Source organism: Grampus griseus, assembly GCF_964374135.1.
Source record: "Grampus griseus genome assembly, chromosome: 2".
Lineage (NCBI taxonomy): Eukaryota > Metazoa > Chordata > Mammalia > Artiodactyla > Delphinidae > Grampus > Grampus griseus.
This window is the reverse complement of record NC_139018.1, coordinates 125446906-125466327: the sequence shown is the minus strand read 5'-3', so window position 1 is coordinate 125466327 and position 19422 is coordinate 125446906. Positions and strand designations below refer to the sequence as shown.

Genomic DNA, 19422 nt, shown 5'->3' with positions numbered 1-19422 from the left:
AACTCTTACCATTTTAAAGGAAATGTAGTTAGAATATTCATAAAGAAAAAAAATTTGTTTTTGTCTACAATAATAAAAAAAGAAGACCCTCATAACTGGAATATAATGAATAGTAAATGGAATGCATTAAAAAAATATCTGACAACAGGGCCTTAAGTGGTTTAACTGCACTGATGACAAGCCAGCCCCAAATCTGGTTGGTCCTGTGGTTTCCTGTGAACATCTTACACCCATCCCCTCTTCCACACATACATCCCTGTAGAAAAAACAAACAAAACCCTGAAGCATAGCAACACTAACATAAGTTTTTGTTTTTTTCCTACTGAAAGTCACACAAAATGAGTTGCTATTATTTGATCCATTGCGTTGTAACATTTACATCTTCATTGTATTTATAACAAGACTAAGCAGATTTGGTGTGAGCTGCCTTTTCCTTCAAGCAGAACAGGGACATCCTTCGAGGGCTGGGAAAGCACAGTGGCACCCATCGAGGCATGTACAGCCACGTACAGCCACTTCAACAGACAGATCCCTCGCTGGCCCCCAGTCACTGTGGCAAGAAGCTCCTTTGCAGCTGAGATTACATGCAGTAATGTAGCCTAACCCCCTCAGGGAGGGCCGGCACCTGCTTCCTTCCATGACAAGGAAGCACCAGGGGAGACCTTGGAGGTCTGGAGCCAGGGCGTAGCCCCTCAGCCACCGGCAAGCCGTCCAGTGGGTAGGCAGCCCCAAAGGTGTGTCATCTTCCTGAAGAAGAGGAAGTTTCTATAAGGCAAGAAAAGCTTCTGTAAATCCACTGTTCTCTTAACCTGACCACTATCCTTGGGAGGTAGTGTGGAGACTGTGGCTCAACTGGCACCCCACGGCACATATCCTACCCCATGGACACACTGAGTAGTGAACGGAGATGACTGCAGATAACACCTGAACCTCCAGGTGACCCTTCAAAGCCCAAGAATTGAGGCAAAACGTGACTGTCACTTAGCCTGGTCACACATCATGATAAATGGTGTGAGCATTAGGGGGTGAAGGTGTGTGTTAGCCATGCCCCTGAGTCTGCTGTCTGCACAGCAAGTTCCTCTTTGCTTCAGCTGTATCAGGCTGAGGCTGGGCTTTGTGAAATAGGTGTGGTCAGAGAGCTGGGCAGCAAGGAGGCGAGGACAGACTCACCTGTGGAGATCAAGAATTTGACTGTCTGAACTGATGGTGTTTGGGGCAGTGGGACAAAGACCAGCTGGGAGGGTCAGAGCTTCTTCTGTGTCTGGGCTCAGGAAGGGCCCCGCCGAGAGTTCACCAGCACCACCCAGCCCTTCTGCTCTCAAGACTCTGAAACGGATGGCACCACCCTCACACCAAGAGGACCATCACATGACCTACATTGTGTGACACGTGGCCTGTCTCCAACCATCAAAGTCCCACACGCTCGGGTCTGTGTGTGTGTTCTCATGCTGGCCCAGAGTAAGTGTTGGGAAAGCGATGCCACCTTCCAGAAGTGAGGTGCCTGCGCTGTCTGCCCTGCGATACAAGGCTCTCCAGCCTCCACTTGGGCAGGGCTCCCACACATGCAACCACAATGCCTAGGAAGCCCACCCAGCCTGCTCTCAGAACCCAAGTCCGTAAGTCCGTCCTGTGGCAACAAAGGCTGGCACAGATCCATGTGCCCAAGCAAGCATGTACCCCCTCATCTGTGTAAATGAATTTTTAAAATGCTACTGATGCTAGCCTATGTACAATTCATCCCACCCTCCACACCAGAACCCCACAAACCTGGTGGTTCTTTGCGGGAAGGGCCTGAGGGCTGGATGGTTGGAGGAGGGAGAGGCCATTCACACCTTTGTGCATTGTGATTCCCACCCCCCTTCACCACCTTCACATATTATCCTTAATTTTTAATTATTAACAGGAGTTATCTGGCTTGGGGGTTATGGGCCATTTCATTTTCTTAATACTTTTCTGTAAAGTAATGAAAGCTAAGAGAAAGTCTAAAGTAACAAACGAAGCAAAGAGGTCTAACTAGAAAGTGTTCCAAGTTTAAGGGAAGAAGGAATCATCTTAGGTCAGGAGCGTGGGGCCCACAGGGTCACAGGCCATGCAGTTCCAGGTGGGAGCAGTGGGCAGGCAGGACGGAGGGCATTCTGCTGGGAGGAGTGCACGGCGGGGAATGGAGCACTGATGGAGGGGCTGGGGTAGCGTGGGGCACTGCTGGCCGTTCCAGACACGAGGGCCCAGCATGCTGGATCACCACCTAGAAAAGAGACTCAGGCCTGCAGTCCAATGAGACTGTCCACTTGTGTCACATCCACACTGGAAGGGTCTGAAATGACACCAGAGTGGACCATGGGGGAGTTTCAACGGGCTCCTGGAAGATGAGTCCAGGTGGCCAGTGGAGTAAGGTGGTGAGAGAGCTCCAGACAGAGGGAAAGCACAGGCAGGAGAGAGACTGATGTCCTCACAAACGAAGAGCCCAGTTCGGCTGGTAGCAGTACCCTGAAGGGTGTCCTACAGAATCCACTCTCTGGGCAGTGGAGGAGGGCACCAGAGCTGCTGATTTGGAGGGGTGCTTTAGGAAGAGGGAGTGGCCAGGTGGAGAATGAGCCCACAGGCCAGTGGGCACAGAATCCAGGCACGGCACTACGAGGGAAGAGGATCAGAGTGAAGGGGTCCAACGGCATTTCTGGAGATGGAGTCTTGATGAAGGGAGGTCAGCACCTCCATGACATTAACGGTGATGTCAGGGAAAAGGAACAGACGTGGGCAAGAGTGGGATTAGGGAAGGAAACAGCCAGTGTTAACAAAGTGTCACCAGGACATCTGATGGACACTGAAGCTCAATAAAGTAATTGCTCACACTCTGTCCTACAGTTCCTTATTATGGTAAAGAGAGACAATTTAAGTGACTTTGTCATCAAGATGTATATTATGTTCTTCCTTACTGAGGAATAAATATGTCTTTGCTTTTTTCCAAGGAAAAACTAAACACTCCCACAAAGCAAATGGCAATTAGGATGAATGACAGCAATTCGTACTGTGAGCACAGTGTCATTATACTGGATCTTCACTGTCATTACATGGTAAATACCTGTCCTGGGAGTGTAATTTGCATCCACAAAGCTTGCTACCTTGGCATCAAAGATCTTACTTTTTTGATTCTTGGATTATATGCCAACTGCAGGTAATTTATCCTGTAGCTAGATCCATCCTAAAACCCTGAGCACATTCGTGCACACAGGATCACGTGGGCACTTGTTAAAATGCAGATTTTAACTGTCCTGGCAGGTGCACTAAGGAGGCCTGGAAGGTACATTTGTACCAAGAAGCCAGATGGGGCTTGGACCTGGTTTGAAGAACTTTGTTCTATAAAACACAAGATTCAGCAAGTTCTTTAAGAGGAACAAACAAAAGGTGACAAGTACATTCTAAGGAAAAAATAAAGGAAGAGGCACTTGAAAGTTTCATTTCATTCCTGAACTGCAGTGCATACAAATATTCCCCTCAAATAACTTGAAAAACCTTATGAATCAGTGTTTAAGTTTTTTACTCTCCAAATGTAATACAATTCTTCAGCTAAAACAAGAGTAATGAGACAAAATGGTTCTGAAAAGTACAATAGAAAAATATTGTCCACTGGTTTATTTTTCCAAATGAGCAATAGGCTATTTACAAATAAGCAGATCTCCAATGATGTATATTAAAATGGCAAATCTATTACTGTTTGAAATCTAAATGAAAAAAAAATTTAAGGCACATTTGTTCTGTGAATTTAAAACAAACTTTCTGGTTTAATGACAGATTCATTTCACTTTTGTCCCCAAAACACGTGAGCACCAAGATTATCAAAGAACACTTAATATTTAGTAAAACAGTAAGGAATGTAAAAATTAAGGAGGGGGAGAAGAGTTTTCAAAAGGAAATCTTTGGAGATCAGTTTACTGCAAATAAAATATACTAAACATTCCTAATACACATAAATACTAATAACTAACAGGTACTTGGGAAATGGCAGAGTTCTAAACGATGGATATTAAATAAATTAAAGGTATTTCAGATATAAAGGATAAAACAAAACAGTAATTAAAGAATGAGACACCCATCTCCATCAACATAACACGGACAGGATAAAGTGATCAAAATCTGATACATTTCCCCCCAATGCTTTCATTAGGGTTGGGTCTTTTTTTTTGTCTTTGTTTTAGCTTGCATACATTAGATTTATGACAATAATTCTTATTTGCCATTCTAAATATTAATATTTTACCCTTTAAAAAGAAGGGTCTGGAGAAGAGAAAATGCCAGACCCTTCTTGAAATGTAATGCCAGGTCCATTAGGCCACACTAATTACAACAAGAACAGCCATCTATCTTTTACTGTGCTTTCCCTTCTCCCTTTGCTTTGAAAAACCTTCAAAAATGAGACAAGATTGGGGGAAACAATCACCTTTGGAAAGCTTTCTTGAAGATGATGATACAGCTACTATCACATTTCTTTATTTGACAACTGCAACATAAAATGGCTTAAAAAAATTGCTGTAAAAAAAGACAAAAGGTAGAATCTGTGCAAAGTTAACAGTTACAACAAAACGTTTACCAGAGTTACAGTGTTTTGTTACAATAATACTTTGCAGGAACGTTCATGTTTTCTGCCATAGGACTATAGCAAAGAGGTCTGAAAAAGAAATATTAAAAAAAAAGTTTTGTTCATCAGGTACATTTCAAGTCATAATTAAGCAGGTCTGCTACATAATGTTCAGCAAGAAAATGTGTTCAAAAGGCAAACATGATCACATTTTTGTTCAAAAAACTCAATCTTCAAGGAGTCCTCTGTAAGAAAATCATGTGTAAAATATATCCTTGTATGGACTTCAAAAACTGATCATACAAAAAAATTTTGAAAAATAAATTAGGTAATTAAAAATGTCTTTTCCAGCAAAGCTGGACATTAGGCTGTCCTCACTGAGCCATTATTATTGCTGCTTTTACTGTAATTTGGGTCATTTTTTTCTAGCCACATTTCAGCCAACTGCTGTGTGGACCCATATGTTGATGCTTTGGACCCCAAGCACATTTTGTACTGTTTGGGATCAAGGTTGGGATCACAAAAGACAGGATGGTGGACGTGGACTACTCCTACTTCTTGGCTCCTAAATGTCTTCAAACCTGCCTGGACAACCTTGTTGAAAAGGTCGACATCCTCGAGCCCCCAGCCTTGGATAGAAACATCAAAGCCACCTACTTGGACGAGATCTCCCTTATAAATACAAGTAATGCCAAACCCATAGTTTCTCCAGAAGCCAGTTTTTTGAGTAAAGGCAAAATGGTTGTCACTGGGAACCTTCCCACTATAAACAATCTTAGGATCGTACTGGCTAAAGATGATTGGAAAATATATTTGTTGGCCCAGAACTGTATTTGCTCGACATCGCTGAAGAAATTCTGTAGTAAATACAAGGTCAACGTCACAGAAGAAGAGCAAAGATTCATTATTAAATTGGGAAGATCCCACTTCTAGGGCCAGAGCTCTTGAAAATTCTCCAGACACAGGCAAAATCTGCATGTCGGCTTTCGGGTACTTAATGCGGTAATCTCTCATGAGTTCAACTTGCTTGGCCTTGTCGGGGTTGGAGTCAGAATTAAAGAGTAGAACAACGAGCCTGACATTCTGATTCGGAATGAGACATGTCTTCTCAAAGTTCCCCATGAATCTCACAAACATGTCAAAACGTCCAGACAAAGGAATCAATATATTGATCTTTTTCTCTTTGGGTTCTTTGTGCTCATCCTTGGACCCAGGGAGCTGAAAGGGAACAAGCTTCTTCAGGGAATTCGAGAGAAAGGACAAGGATCCGGATTCTTGATTGATTTTGTTGGCCAGTTCCTTTGCATCCAGCTCCTCGTGTTCCACAAACTGGATCTTGCTGAAGGTCTGCTGTAAATACGCATGCCTCCGCACAGGCACCGTCATTTTCTTTCCTTTGTGTTTTTTGTACAGAAGCAGCAGGTCCAGAATGTACTCGGCCCCGTACATGGGATTCACTCGGCGATAGCCGTACTGTATCTCCTTAAAATCAATAACGCGCCCTCTGGTCTTGGCGTTGGCATTGATCATCTCCATGACCTGCATGACAATGTCATCCAAGGCCTCCCTCTGCACGGAGTCCATCCCTCTTCGAGGGGGTTGGCTGTCAGCAGCCGAATACAAATATTTCCCAGTCAGAAACTCCCACTCCAGAATCTCCTCTCGCTGGCGGGGCTGAAACCTCATGAAGGAAGGAGGAATTCCCAGCTGGAGGTCTTCTTTATGAATCTCGGTGTTGCTATATTTGCTCATCAGGACAATCTCTCGGTGCAGCTGGATGGTGCGGTGTCGAAGCTCAGCAATCTTGCGGCTGAGCATGTAGCTGTGGAGCCTGTACTGGTACGGTGGGTTTTTGTTAGGGTGCAGTGTGATGGCTCGGTGAATTTTACTGTTATGGAGATCTCTAATGTACCCCTTCTTGTTCTGTTCATAATTCTCATAAAAAAGCTGCTGCATCTGTTAAGAAACAAAAAAAAGATTGCTATTAGTATTACATGACTGAGTGTCCCTCTATTCTTATATTTCCTTATAGACCTGCATACTCTAAAAAAAAAAAATCTAAATATTAGAAATCTTTCTAAATGAGTCAGAGCATATCTAAGATCCCAGGTAAAGCCCGATCTACAGCAGTCCAATGAGAGCAGAAGAATTATAAACCACTTAAAGAAACAAGACTTCATCAATAACCAGAGTTAGCCAATACAATTCTGTAGGCAAACAGAATTATGAAAAGGTTTTCCCATGAAGTAAAAGTGTAATCCTGAGCTCACAGCACACCAACTCAACATACCTGGAAGAGAATGCCACTGCTGGTCCCCACCAAGCCCGTGAAGGGGACCTAGGAGCCAACGTCCCCTCCCTGAAGACTGGCACCCAAAAGGAGCTGCCATCTGAACAGGAATAAACTGCATCGGTTTACTCCAGGAGAACTCCAGGAGGATGACCCGAGTGCAGGATTAATGCTGCTTCCAGGGAGCTGAGCAGAAGGAAAGCCATCCAGCCACATGCAGGAAGAGGCCTGCAACTGGGAAGGGCATGCTGTAGGTAAAACCAAGGGTCTGCGAGGTTACTGGGAGCACACTTGGAGAATCCTTTAAACATCTCTGTGTTCCTGTGCAGGCAGGAAAGGGCCTGCTTGCTAAGCGCCACGTCTCGAGCACCAGCAGAGCCAGCACATGGGGGCTCAGAGTGTGGAGTTGAAGGACAGGAAAGGCAAGGGGACTCATTATCCCACCCCACTCTCCCTCTGTTCTAGGACATTGACTGGGAGAAACAAAAGTTTGAGATCCATCAGCCAAAACTGGGTCTGTTCCCTCAAGCTAGATAGGGAATATACTTAATTCTCCAGTACATTCAAGCAACAGGATGGTGAGCTCTACAAAGCCTTCTAGAGTAAAGAACAAAAATTTCCAAAAAATTTTAGTAAAAATAACACTTGTGGGACTTCCCTGGCAGTCCAGTGGTTGGGACTTTGCCTTCCAATGCAGGGGGTGCAGGTTCGATCCCTGGTAGGGGAGCTGGGATCCCACATGCCTAGCTGCCAAAAACCCAAAACATAAAACAGAAGCAATATTGTAACAAATTCAATAAAGACTTTAAAAATGGTCCATGTCAAAAAAAATCTCAAAAAACAAAAACATTTGTGGTCGGTATCTGATAAACTAGTCCTATTTTATTTGTGGCTCAACTTTGTTTTTCTTGATCATATTATTAAATACTAACTCTTGATAAGGGTGCATGGATTTGGATCAAGTAGGCCTTTGGACAGTCGTATTTTTGATTTTTTTTCCTTGAGCCACTCAAGTTATAATAATAGAAAAATACAGATTAGCATTTTTACACCCCTTTTTCTTTTTCTATACAATTACTACAAGCTACCAATAAATGAAGCCAATAAGAGCAAAAAGAAGGGAAAGGCTTCTGAAGAATGGCTTAAAAGAAAAAAAAAGAGCACACAAGTAACGCTGCCGGTGCTGAGCAGGGGCTGCACACGCACCCACTCACTCACTCAATTCCCTGGAGCCATGAGTCTGCTGAACGCTGACCACCTGTGTCTTGTCCTCAGCGGAGCAACTAGCCTGGAACTGCAACACCTCCTCGCAAGTGCCCTTACCATTTCTGACTTTGCTTTCCAACATCATCTACAATCAACAAACGAGGTATGTGCATACACGGAATTACCCGCTGAAATGATTTCCAAACGTTATATTACTTAGATAAGACAGTCAAGTAAAAAAAAAAGGAAAGAAAAAAAAGAAAAGGAAAGGAAAGGAAGCAGAGTGTCTCTCACCTCTGAGAGAGAGCACCACCTTTCTCAAGTGTGCAGCGGGCAACCCCACAAGCGTGCAAGTGTCCACTCACTGTTTCTCTCAGCACAAGCAGCACTTAGCTACTCAAATTCTTGACTTAATACATGGACCAAAATAAAGCAGTTTGGGATTTGCTGAAAGAGGGCTTGAAGAAACTGATGTCTGAACTCCTCCAACCCTGGATAGACAGGCCACAGAATGATGACCAAGAAAAATGACAAGGTAATCAAATCATAAGGACCATAAGAATTTATCTTTCTTTTAATTTCACTCCTCAGATGGGTCACAACAAAAGAGGTTTAATGAAAATCCTGTCGAAAGTGTTTTCACTGTTCATTTTCTAGCTGGGCTGATTCCTGGGTACAAACTGCATGGCTGCAAGGTGACAAGTGAGTGTCATCTGAGGATTCAAAACCATGAAGAAACACTGAGGAAAATTCTTTGCAGGTGCTAAAACAAATGCTGTCGTTTCCTTCCTCTGACCCTCACCCCTGTATGCCCCAACAACTTGAGGCCATTTTTCCAGTTTTAACAAAGTTAGCCTTTACAACATGCATCAAATAGCTGGGCAAGCCACCTGACTCCATGACTCCACCTGAGGACACCACTGTGTGAGGAGAGGCACTCAAAGGTTGGCAACATGCCCACCACAGCAAAGAACTCAGCAACAACCCAATGCTCCATGGTCGGGGACTACTACAGTCACTACCGTAAGCTATATGGTGGAAGGCTTCCTAACAATTTTGGCAGAGATTTTAAATATTTGTTATAATTACATATTACTTCCATTTTATCTGCTTATAATTTCAAAATTTTTAACAATGAGCATGAAGAACCACGTCTTTTTTTGAAAGGTCCCTTTATGTTTCCAAGAATGCAGGCACACTGAGCCATCAGTCTGGCCTTATAAGCTGCTTTCCAAAACTAAGAATACTCTGAAGCAGGTGGTGCTCCTTCCTCTCCCCGTGCTGCCAATCCCATCTCCCCGGGTATTTCAGACCCTGCTCTGCTCCTGCCCTGCTGGGTGATGTCTCAGTCTCCCAATGGGTCTTCTTGCAGAACTGTTCCTTCCTCAATTCTGCATGGTAGCAAAACCAATCTTCTTAAGAATATGAGTGGTAGAACCCACATGATTCTCTCTTCCCAAATACTCTTAAAAGAGAATAAAGAATGCAAAAGGAATAAACCCATAAGGACCAAGAGAATGGGGTAGGAGACACAGACACAGTAGAGAAGAGATGTCTCAAAATTCTAAGAAAATGGAGAGTGAAGGAAGATGAAACCCAACAGACTGCTCTGAAGAGTAAGCCAATTTATTTAATCCTGAGAACCCTGCGGAAAGATACCAGTGTTGCAAGGCGGGTGGAGGCTGGGGCTGAACACAGGGAGATTGAAGGAACTGGATATATGGAGCAGTGAGAGCCCCACAGTTCCTCCCCACATACCACCATGGCGGGTGGTGGGAGATGCCCAGCAACTTCAAAAACACGCTCCCAGTTATTCCGGCATTTAGATGATGGGTCTGTTGCCAGAATTCATGCAGGGTTGCATATCAATTGTTGCAACTAAACTAGGACTGGTGAGTAGTAAATATTGGCGGTTTCTTGACACATTCATCTTTTTAAAAAAATAATTAATTAATTTGGGGCTGTGTTGAGTCTTCACTGCTGCGTGTGGGGCCTCTCTAGCTGCGGCGAGCGGGGGCCGCTCCTTGCTGCGGTGCGCGGGCTTCCCATTGTGGTGGCTTCTCCCGTTGCAAAGCACAGGCTCTAGGCGCACGGGCTTCAGCAGTTGCAGCATGCAGGCTCAGTAGTTGTGGCTCACAGGCTCCAGAGCACAGGCTCAGTAGTTGTGGCATGCAGGCTCACTTGCTCTGCAGCATGTGGGATCTTCCCGGACCAGGGCTAGAACCCATGTCCCCTGCATTGGCAGGCAGATTCTTAACCACTGTGCCACCAAGGAAGCCCTAACACATTCATCATTTACAGTAGTTATTCCTGAATGTCACTGTCTATAGGTTATTTTCCCTTACTCCTCTGGGTTTACTTCATTGATAAGCACATAAGCCTGAAGTTCAATCTGTCCGCAAATGAAATCTGAACACCTAGAGAGGGATGCGTTCAAGGCTGACAGTAGAGGGGAAATGAAAGTCTAAACAGTAGGACCCCCCAGTCCTCTTCTCCCAAATGGCTCTCAGAACACTGGTCCCCCACTTCTCATTCCAAGTAGGAGGCTGGAAGCATCTTTTCTGTATCAACTAAATAGCCCCATAGATATCTACAGTCCTCCAACAAAAAACATCACCCAAAAGTTGATCACTACAGCAAGGATACTAGTTTAAAAAAATCTTGCCTATAGAGCTTCTAGTTAGTTTTTCAATGCTTCAGCCTCAAATGACAATTGACAGCCAAGGACCATCAGGCAGTTGAACGAGGGTTCCAATGGGAAAGATGGAGACAAAACAAGGAAACAAAAAGCTTGGTGGAAATAGAAACAATGCAGTGACTAGAAGAAAAACTCAACAACAAAAAAAACCAAAAATTATAAGGTATTCAAAGAGAAGCTACTGTATCTGCACAACAAAAATGGAATACTATAAAAAAGATAATCAGAAAACAAAAAAGCTCTTGAAATTAAACATAAAATAGCAAAACAAAAAGAGTAGAGATTGAAGATAAAGTTGAAGAATATTCCAGAAAATAGAAAAACAAAACAAAAAAAAACAGGAGAGAAAAGTATTCACTCTAGAAAGAGAAAGCACATGGGGAAGAAAACACAAAACATGGGTCCAAAATTACTCAGGTGCCTGGATTGAACCCTAAGTGCCCAGAACAAAGAGTACAAATTGGGAACACTACAGATAAAACTATTAAAAACTTGCATAGAGGAGAAAAAAGGCCATATACAAATAATTCAGAAACTGGAGTGGCACTAAACACAGACAAAACTAAAGAACAATACCTTCAAAAGTGGGAGGAGTGAAAATTATTCTCCACATAGAATTCTCTTCCCAACCAAACTATCCATCAAGTAAAAGGGGAGAACAAACAGCTTCAGATATTGAAGGACTCAAATTCTACCTTGCATTCATTCTTTCCCAGGAAGCTATTAGAGGATGTGCCCATCTAGAATGAGGGGTTAAATCTGGAAAGATGACATAGGATCCCAGAAACAAGGAGTACAACACAGAAGGAAGAAAAGAGAGACCCAGAATGACAGTGCAAGGAAATCCTACAAGAACAGTACTATGGACTGCATGTTTGTGTCTCCCCAAATTCATGTGTTGAAACTCTAATCCCCAATGTGGCACTATTAGGAGGTGGGGCCTTTGGGAGGTGACTGAGTTTAGATAAGGCCGTGAGTGTGGGGCCCCCATGATGAGATCAGGGCCCTTATAAGGGGATGAAGCACCAGAGCACTGTCTCCCCACTATGAGGACACAGCAGGAAAGCAACCATCTGTAAACCAGGCAGAGCCCTACCCGAACCCAACCATGCTGACACTTTGATCTTGGACTTCCAGCCTCCTGAGTGTTTAAGCCACTCAGTCTACAGTATTTTTGTTCTAGCAGCTGGAACAGACTACGACAAAGAGCTTTGCAGCAGAGAACCAGTGCACATGGTAAAAGGCACAGATGTTCACTGCTTGCATCTCCAGAATCCAGATCAGTGCCTGACACGCTGCAAGATACTCAACAGAGAGCTGATGAATTAATGATTAACAGCAGTCTTAATGCATACGAAGTATCAAGAAACTGGAAGATCTCAGTGCAGAAGAACACAGCTGATGTGGATAGACACAATACAATATACTTGTGTTCCTGTGACCAGGATACATGTTAAAATGTAAAAATCAGCAGCACATTTTGAAAAAGAATACACACCCTTCCACCAAAGGATATAGCTGTCATCTGTTTTTTACTCCCCAGAACACCAGTATATAAGTGTACATTTTATTCTTAGCTATCAAAACCCTGCACAAGGGGAGAGAGGTCCATCGGGAGTCCTCTATGAAAGCAGGTCTTCCGTGCATGACTGATTATTTCTTACAGACTCGATAGGACAACATGTCCCCAAACATTTTCAGGAAAACATTTCTCAAAACATTTTAGAAGCTGTCTGTGGTCATTACTTTCATAGTGACTGAAGTCTAGGTAAGCTTTATCTGAAATACAGAGTGTGTGTGCTAAAGGCATAAATACAGAGAAGAGAAAAATACTGACTGGCAGGCTTCTGAAAGGCTTAAAATCCCCTGGAACCACTGTAGACTGAAAATTTTAAGCTACAGTAAAGTTGTTGTAGGAACCTTCTGGCTGAAGTCTGGCTGAAAGGAATGTTGTGTTACATTCTTTTTCTCTTTTTATGAAGAAGAAATCTGTTGCAAGACAAAAGTGTGTGTGCGTGTGTGTGCAGCATGTGTGTGTGTTTGGGGGAGGCAGCACTTATTTTATTAAAAATAAGGTCAACTCTATGCCCAGATTAGCTGGTGCCCCCCCATGTCACCCCAAAAGATTTAGTCTACTAATACTGCTATAAAATAAATGTTTTAGACAAAGAAGCCACTCACTTGGCAGACTAGATGGAGTACATACCTGCAATGATCTTTAGAAAATCTAAATAAATGCCAGTGAAATAGCTCCCTTTCTAAAAGGACAAATAAGGGTATAAGTACTTCACAGATGATTAGATAGAATGTAACAGGTGAGGACATGCACTTCCACATGAGGATATTAATGGTAATACTCAGACCCTGCCCGAATCGGCTTCCAGTGGCACCTTTTGGTCCTTTAGCACATTTAGCAATCTCCCTCAACTTCTATACAAAGTCTTATTACAAATGACTTTGGTGTAGAGGTAAGGAACCATTTTCGTTTCACCCTCAATGTGGTGCAACAGGAGAGGAAGAGGAAAAATTCAGATTTCAGGGAAACTTTTTTGGAGAAGAGAAATACATGTCACAAATCAACTTCAAAATTAAGAACAGGAATATAAAGTATAATTCAAAGTAAAAATTTCAATGAGATATTAAGGCTAAGTTAAGGAAGAACGATCCAGAAATCATCTGTGATCCTGAAAAGGAGCCGGGCGGCTGGAGGGAAGTACTGGAGAAGCAACCCAGTGCTTAGACTCTGCCCTCTCCCAACCCCACCTGACCAGACCTCCAGGGCCAGCCCCCGGCTGAGTGCACAGCGCCCCACCTACTGTCATCTACCCCCTTAGCACTTTTATCCCAGGTCACACTATCTACAGTTCACATGAAGCCATCTTAGTACTCTCGGGTCTCATTTTTTGCCTTTGTAGTATTTCTGGCATTTGCATTTGATTTTGGAATCCCTGGCAAAGTTCTCAAGTTATCTTTGTTTTCACCTTGACTAGTTTCTCTGCTGTTATTTGGGTTTTTCCTACCTTTTGTTTTTCTTTGAAGGTGCCTGGTTGCATTTAAGAAGGCATGCTGTGGGTGGGATGAAATTGAACCACTTCGTTCTTAGGCACTTGAATGAGAAATAGTTGGATCGTTAAGCTGAACATCTATACCTTCTATCCATTGTCCCTCTTTCCCTCATGTTATAGCTAATTCCACTGCTTACTACAATATTCCCCATTAAGCAGTCTCTAAGAGGAATAATCATATGACTAAGGGAAGTGGTTAGCAATTTTCTAGTAACAGAAATGAAACTATTATTTATCTGGAAGAAAGTTTAGAATATAACAATTTAAAGAATAAAGGTTAAGAAATAAGGCTACATAGAGACATTTACTGCTTTTATACTAGCAATAAGTTGTAAGACTTGGACAAGTCATTTGGATTTGTTGGGTTTCAAGTTTTCTCATTTATAAAATGACGGTATAGAGGTTCCTTCAAGGTGAAGAATTCTAAGATCTTATGTGCTAATTTTAGAACCAGTCTCATATAATTCTAAAGTCATGTCCTGATGTTCTTCAACCCATCCATCCTGATATGTTTGAAGGTGTAACATCAGAATGTTACAGGATTCTAGGTTCACCGAATCAAACTGTATTAAACGGTTAAAAACACATCCCAATGAACTGTTTCCATCCCATAAAAACAAACCTCCAATTCTGTTACAAATGAAAATAGTTAAGAATATGAGATTCATAACAGTTCATTTTAGTAACTCTAGGGGTAACAAATATGTAATTTTTTGGTGATAAAGAACATGTATTTTGAATAGTACCAAATTTAGAACAAGGACTTTGTTATTAAAAAGTACTTCAATAATCTATTACTTGGCACAGTCTTTGGAAGAATATTATAAAATGGAAAGTTAAAAAGTACTGCAGAAGACAAATCAATGCACATAGGTCATTTAATAATCACAAGGAATACCTTATTTAAAACACACTAAAGAAGCCTTTTTAAGATGCATGGAATACCACTGATGGTTTAAAGTTAATTTCCAGTGTCCATAAAACAGCCCTTAATCTTTGTTCTAAAAAGTACCCTCATAGGGCTTCCCTGGTGGCGCAGTGGTTGAGAGTCCACCTGCCGATGCAGGGGATACGGGTTCGTGCCCTGGTCCGGGAAGATCCCACATGCCACGGAGCGGCTGGGCCCATGAGCCATGGCTGCTGAGCCTGCGCGTCCGGAGCCTGTGCTCCGTGACGGGAGAGGCCCGCGTACCGCAAAAAAAAAAAAAAAGTACCCCCATAATCTTGGATTCCAGCAAAGCCATCTCCCTTACCGTGAGGTGTTTCAGGACTCTGAGTCAGTCTACAGTAAATCTGAAAGGGGCTAATAAATATCAAGGTCACGCGATTCCCAGGAACTTCTAGCCAGCTGGGAATAACCATTAACTACCCATGCCTAATCTTCAGTTAACAAATACCTCTAGGGTCTTCATTAGCAAATGTCCTTCTCCTCTGCAATGAAGGCCAACATTCTCATTAAGTTAAGGCTCTTCCCATTAACTGTTTACATTAATGTCATCATAAAGTACATACTTCAGCCATATCAACAGACTATCACTGCTCCAGATGGACAGCTATTTCTAATTCTGATTTATACAGTGTTTTAATTCACTGCAGAGAATTTGTTTTCTTACCCTTTTGTTCTGAGAACTGATTCAAAGAAAATATGGGTTGTCTAAATGTCAGGAGACCATAACTGGTGGTAGTTTCAAAATAACCATATTCACAAGTTTTAAATATTTAAATTAACAATGTCATACACCTGCAGGTAGGGTTTCCAGATAATTTATTGTCTGAAGCAGGATCTTCTGAGATGAAAGAGGAAATCCGTTAATAATTAGGCCAAGATCACTGGTATAAACTGGGCCTGTCCCCAGCTCTCAAGACATATGGTTACCCTACATGTCCCTATTAGGTCTCCTCTAATTAGTTTTGTGTAGGCTTTGCCAATTTTCAACCAATTAAGTTCAAGTATTAGGTGCTTAGTATTTTTTTTTTTTTTTTTTTTTTTTGCAGTACGCGGGCTTCTCACTGTTGTAGCCTCTCCCGTTGTGGAGCACAGGCTCCAGACGCGCAGGCTCAGCGGCCATGGCTCACGGGCCCAGCCGCTCCGCGGCATGTGGGATCTTCCCAGACCGAGGCACAAACCCGTGTCCCCTGCATCGGCAGGCGGACTCTCAACCACTGCGCCACCAAGGATGCCCAGGTGCTTAGTATTTTAAAGACTCTATTCAAGAAAGTAAGTTTTTCATGGGAATTAAGCTGGGTCTCTAATGGTAAAAAACGAGAACTATGTGTGTATGTGTGTGGGTGTGTCTTGAATGGTTACTGTCAAATTCTGAAATCCAAATACCTTTTAAAGAAGCCTGACACATTTCAAAATAGTTGAGAATTAACCTTGGCAAAGTAAACAAAAACTGTTGGTAGTAATTTAAGACTTCTACTGATACATAAGACAATATAAGTGATCAAGACCTGAAATCAATAGAGTTTGCAAGTGAACATTCCATGGTCTGAATAGTCAGCAGGGACAGTGGACAGGGGAGAGAGCCCTTATCTGCAGTCAGAACACTGTATCTAAACTTCCAGCTCAGGTCTTTACTCAGGTCTGACCTAGTGGGAGTCACTTAAAGCTTTTCAAGCATCACCTTTTTTTCCCCATAAAGCAGCAAACTTGGCAGGATTATGCAGAATGAATGTATGCAGAACTATCTTTAAATGACCAAATTCTTACGCAAATGCAGCACCAAATACTTAACTAAACATTCACATTAAAGGCACTGTACCAGGCAAGGAAAACTTCACAAGGCCACATACAAAGAAAGGATAAATGTGCGCGTACACACACACATACACACACGTGCACGCACACGTATACGAGACAGAGCATGGCACTGGGCAGACTGACACGGGACATAAACGAAGGGCTCTCTCTAAAACTCGACTCACAGCTGGCACTTGGGTCTAGTCCCCACTGGCCTCCGCTGACACATCACTCACAAGGCTGTTCACTAACTCCAGTCAACATGTGACACACCAGCTCTCTCATTTGACCAAAAGTCTATATGATAAACTGAGTTAACTAAGCTGTGATCTAGGGGATCACCAAAAAACAAACCAAAACAAAAGTAAAACTAAAGACACACAGGGGCAACATGAGAGAAGTGCACCAGGTTGGGGAGTCAGGAGAGCAGGACATACAGAATACAGCCCAGTGAGGTCCGATTTTTAGAGAGAAGCTAGAAATCTGGCTATTTTGTGTAGAGCCTCCTAACTTTTAAGTCAGTAACCAGAGCTCTACACACCACCAGTCCTTCCCATCAAGCTTCTTAGATAGCCAAATCCACCAGAGGGCAGACAGCAGAAGCAAGAAGAACTACAATCCTGCAGCCTGTGGAATGATAACCACATTCACAGATAGATTAAATGAAAAGGCAGAGGACTATGTACCAGATGAAGGAACAAGATAAAACCCCAGAAAAACAACTAAATGAAGTGGAGATAGGCAACCTTCCAGAAAAAGAATTCAGAATAATGATAGTGAAGATGATCCAGGACCTCGGAAAAAGAATGGAGGCAAAGATCCATAAGATGCAAGAAATGTTTAACAAAGACCTAGAAGAATTAAAGAACAAACAAACAGAGATGAACAATATAATAAATGAAATGAAACTACACTAGAAGGAATCAATAGCAGAATAACTGAGGCAGAAGAACGGATAAGTGACCTGGAAGACAGAATGGTGGAATTCACTGCTGCGCTGCAGAACAGACTAAAGAAAAAAGAATGAAAAGAAATGAAGACAGTCTAAGAGACCTCTGGGACAACATTAAATGCAACAACATTAGCATTATAGGGGTGCCAGAAGGAGAAGAGAGAAAGGACCAGAGAAAATACTTGAAGAGTTTATAGTCGAAAATTTCCCTAACATGGCAAAGGAAACAGCTACCCAAGTCCAGGAAGTGCAGCGAGTCCCATACAGGATAAACCCAAGGAGAAACACGCCAAGACACATGGTAATCAAATTGGCAAAAATTAAAGACAAAGAAAAATTATTGAAAGCAGCAAGGGAAAAACGACAAATAACATACAAGGGAACTCCCATAACGTTAACAGCTGATTTCTCAGCAGAAACTCTACAAGCCAGAAGGGAGTGGCACGATATACTTAAAGTGATGAAAGGGAAGAACATACAACCAAGATTACTCTACCCGGCAAGGATCTCATTCAGATTTGATGGAGAAATCAAAAGTTTTACAGACAAGCAAAAGCTAAGAAAATTCAGCACCACCAAACCAGCTCTACTACAAATGCTAAAGGAACTTATCTAAGTGAGAAACAAAAAAGGACCTACAAAAACAAACCCAAAACAATTCAGAAAATGTTAATAGGAACACAGATATTGATAATTACCTTAAACACGAATGGATTAAATGTTCCAAACAATAGACACAGGCTTGCTGAATGGATACAAAAACAAGACCCATATATATGCTGTCTACAAGAGACCCACTCCAGACCTGGGGACACATACAGACTGAAAGTGAGGGGATGGAAAAAGATATTCCATGCAAATGGAAATCAAAAGAAACCTGGAGTAGCAATACTCATATCAGATAAAATAGACTTTAAAATGAAGAATGTTACAAGAGACAAGGAAGGACACTACATAATGATCAAGGGATCAATCCAAGAAGAAGATATAACAATTGTAAATATTTATGCACCCAACATAGGAGCACCTCAATATATAAGGCAACTGCTAACAGCTATAAAAGAGGAAACTGACAGTAACACAATAATAGTGGGGGACTTTTAACACCTCACTTACACCAATGGAAAGATCATCCAAAATCAAAATAAATAAGGAAACAGAAGCTTTAAATGACACAATAGACCAGATAGATTTCATTGATATTTGTAGGACATTCCATCCAAAAACAGCAGATTACACTTTCTTCTCAAGTGCGCAAGGAACATTCTCCAGGATAGATCACATCTTGGGTCACAAATTACCTCAGTAAATTTAAGAAAACTGAAATCATATCAAGTATCTTTTCTGACCACAACGCTATGAGATTAGAAATGAATGACAGGGAAAACACCATAAAAAACACAAACACGTGGAGGCTAAACAATACGTCACTAAATAACCAAGAGATCACTGAAGAAATCAAAGAGGAAATCAAAACATACCTAGAGACAAATGACAATGAAAACACGACGATCCAAAACCTATGGGATGCAGCAAAAGCAGTTTTAAGAGGGAAGTTTATAGCTATACAAGCCTACCTCAAGAAACAAGAAAAATCTCAAATAATCTAACCTTACACCTGAAGTAACTAGAGAAAGAAGAACAAACAAAACCCAAAGTTAGCATAAGGAAAGAAATCATAAAGATCAGAGGAGAAATAAATGAAATAGAAACAAAGAAAACAATAGCAAAGATCAATAAAACTAAAAGTTGGTTCTTTGAGAAGATAAACAAGATTGATAAACCATTAGCCAGACTCATAAAGAAAAAGAGGGAGAGGACTCAAATCAATAAAATTAGAAATGGAAAAGAAGTTACAACAGACACCACAGAAATACAAAGCATCCTAAGAGACT

The 19422-nt window shown here is 42.0% G+C and overlaps 1 protein-coding gene across 1 annotated transcript in view; it reads right to left on the bottom strand.

The window, feature by feature from the left end:
- Positions 1 to 3627: 3627 nt before the first annotated feature.
- Positions 3628 to 19422, bottom strand: part of CHSY1 (chondroitin sulfate synthase 1) — a gene marked incomplete at its 5' end in the record, with an annotated part of 77905 nt that continues 62110 nt past the window's right edge. The window contains one exon of the mRNA XM_082649105.1: positions 3628 to 6529. Within this exon, the coding sequence (XP_082505231.1) occupies positions 4937 to 6529 (1593 nt within the window). The 3' untranslated portion in view covers positions 3628 to 4936. The remainder of the gene's footprint in view (positions 6530 to 19422) is intronic.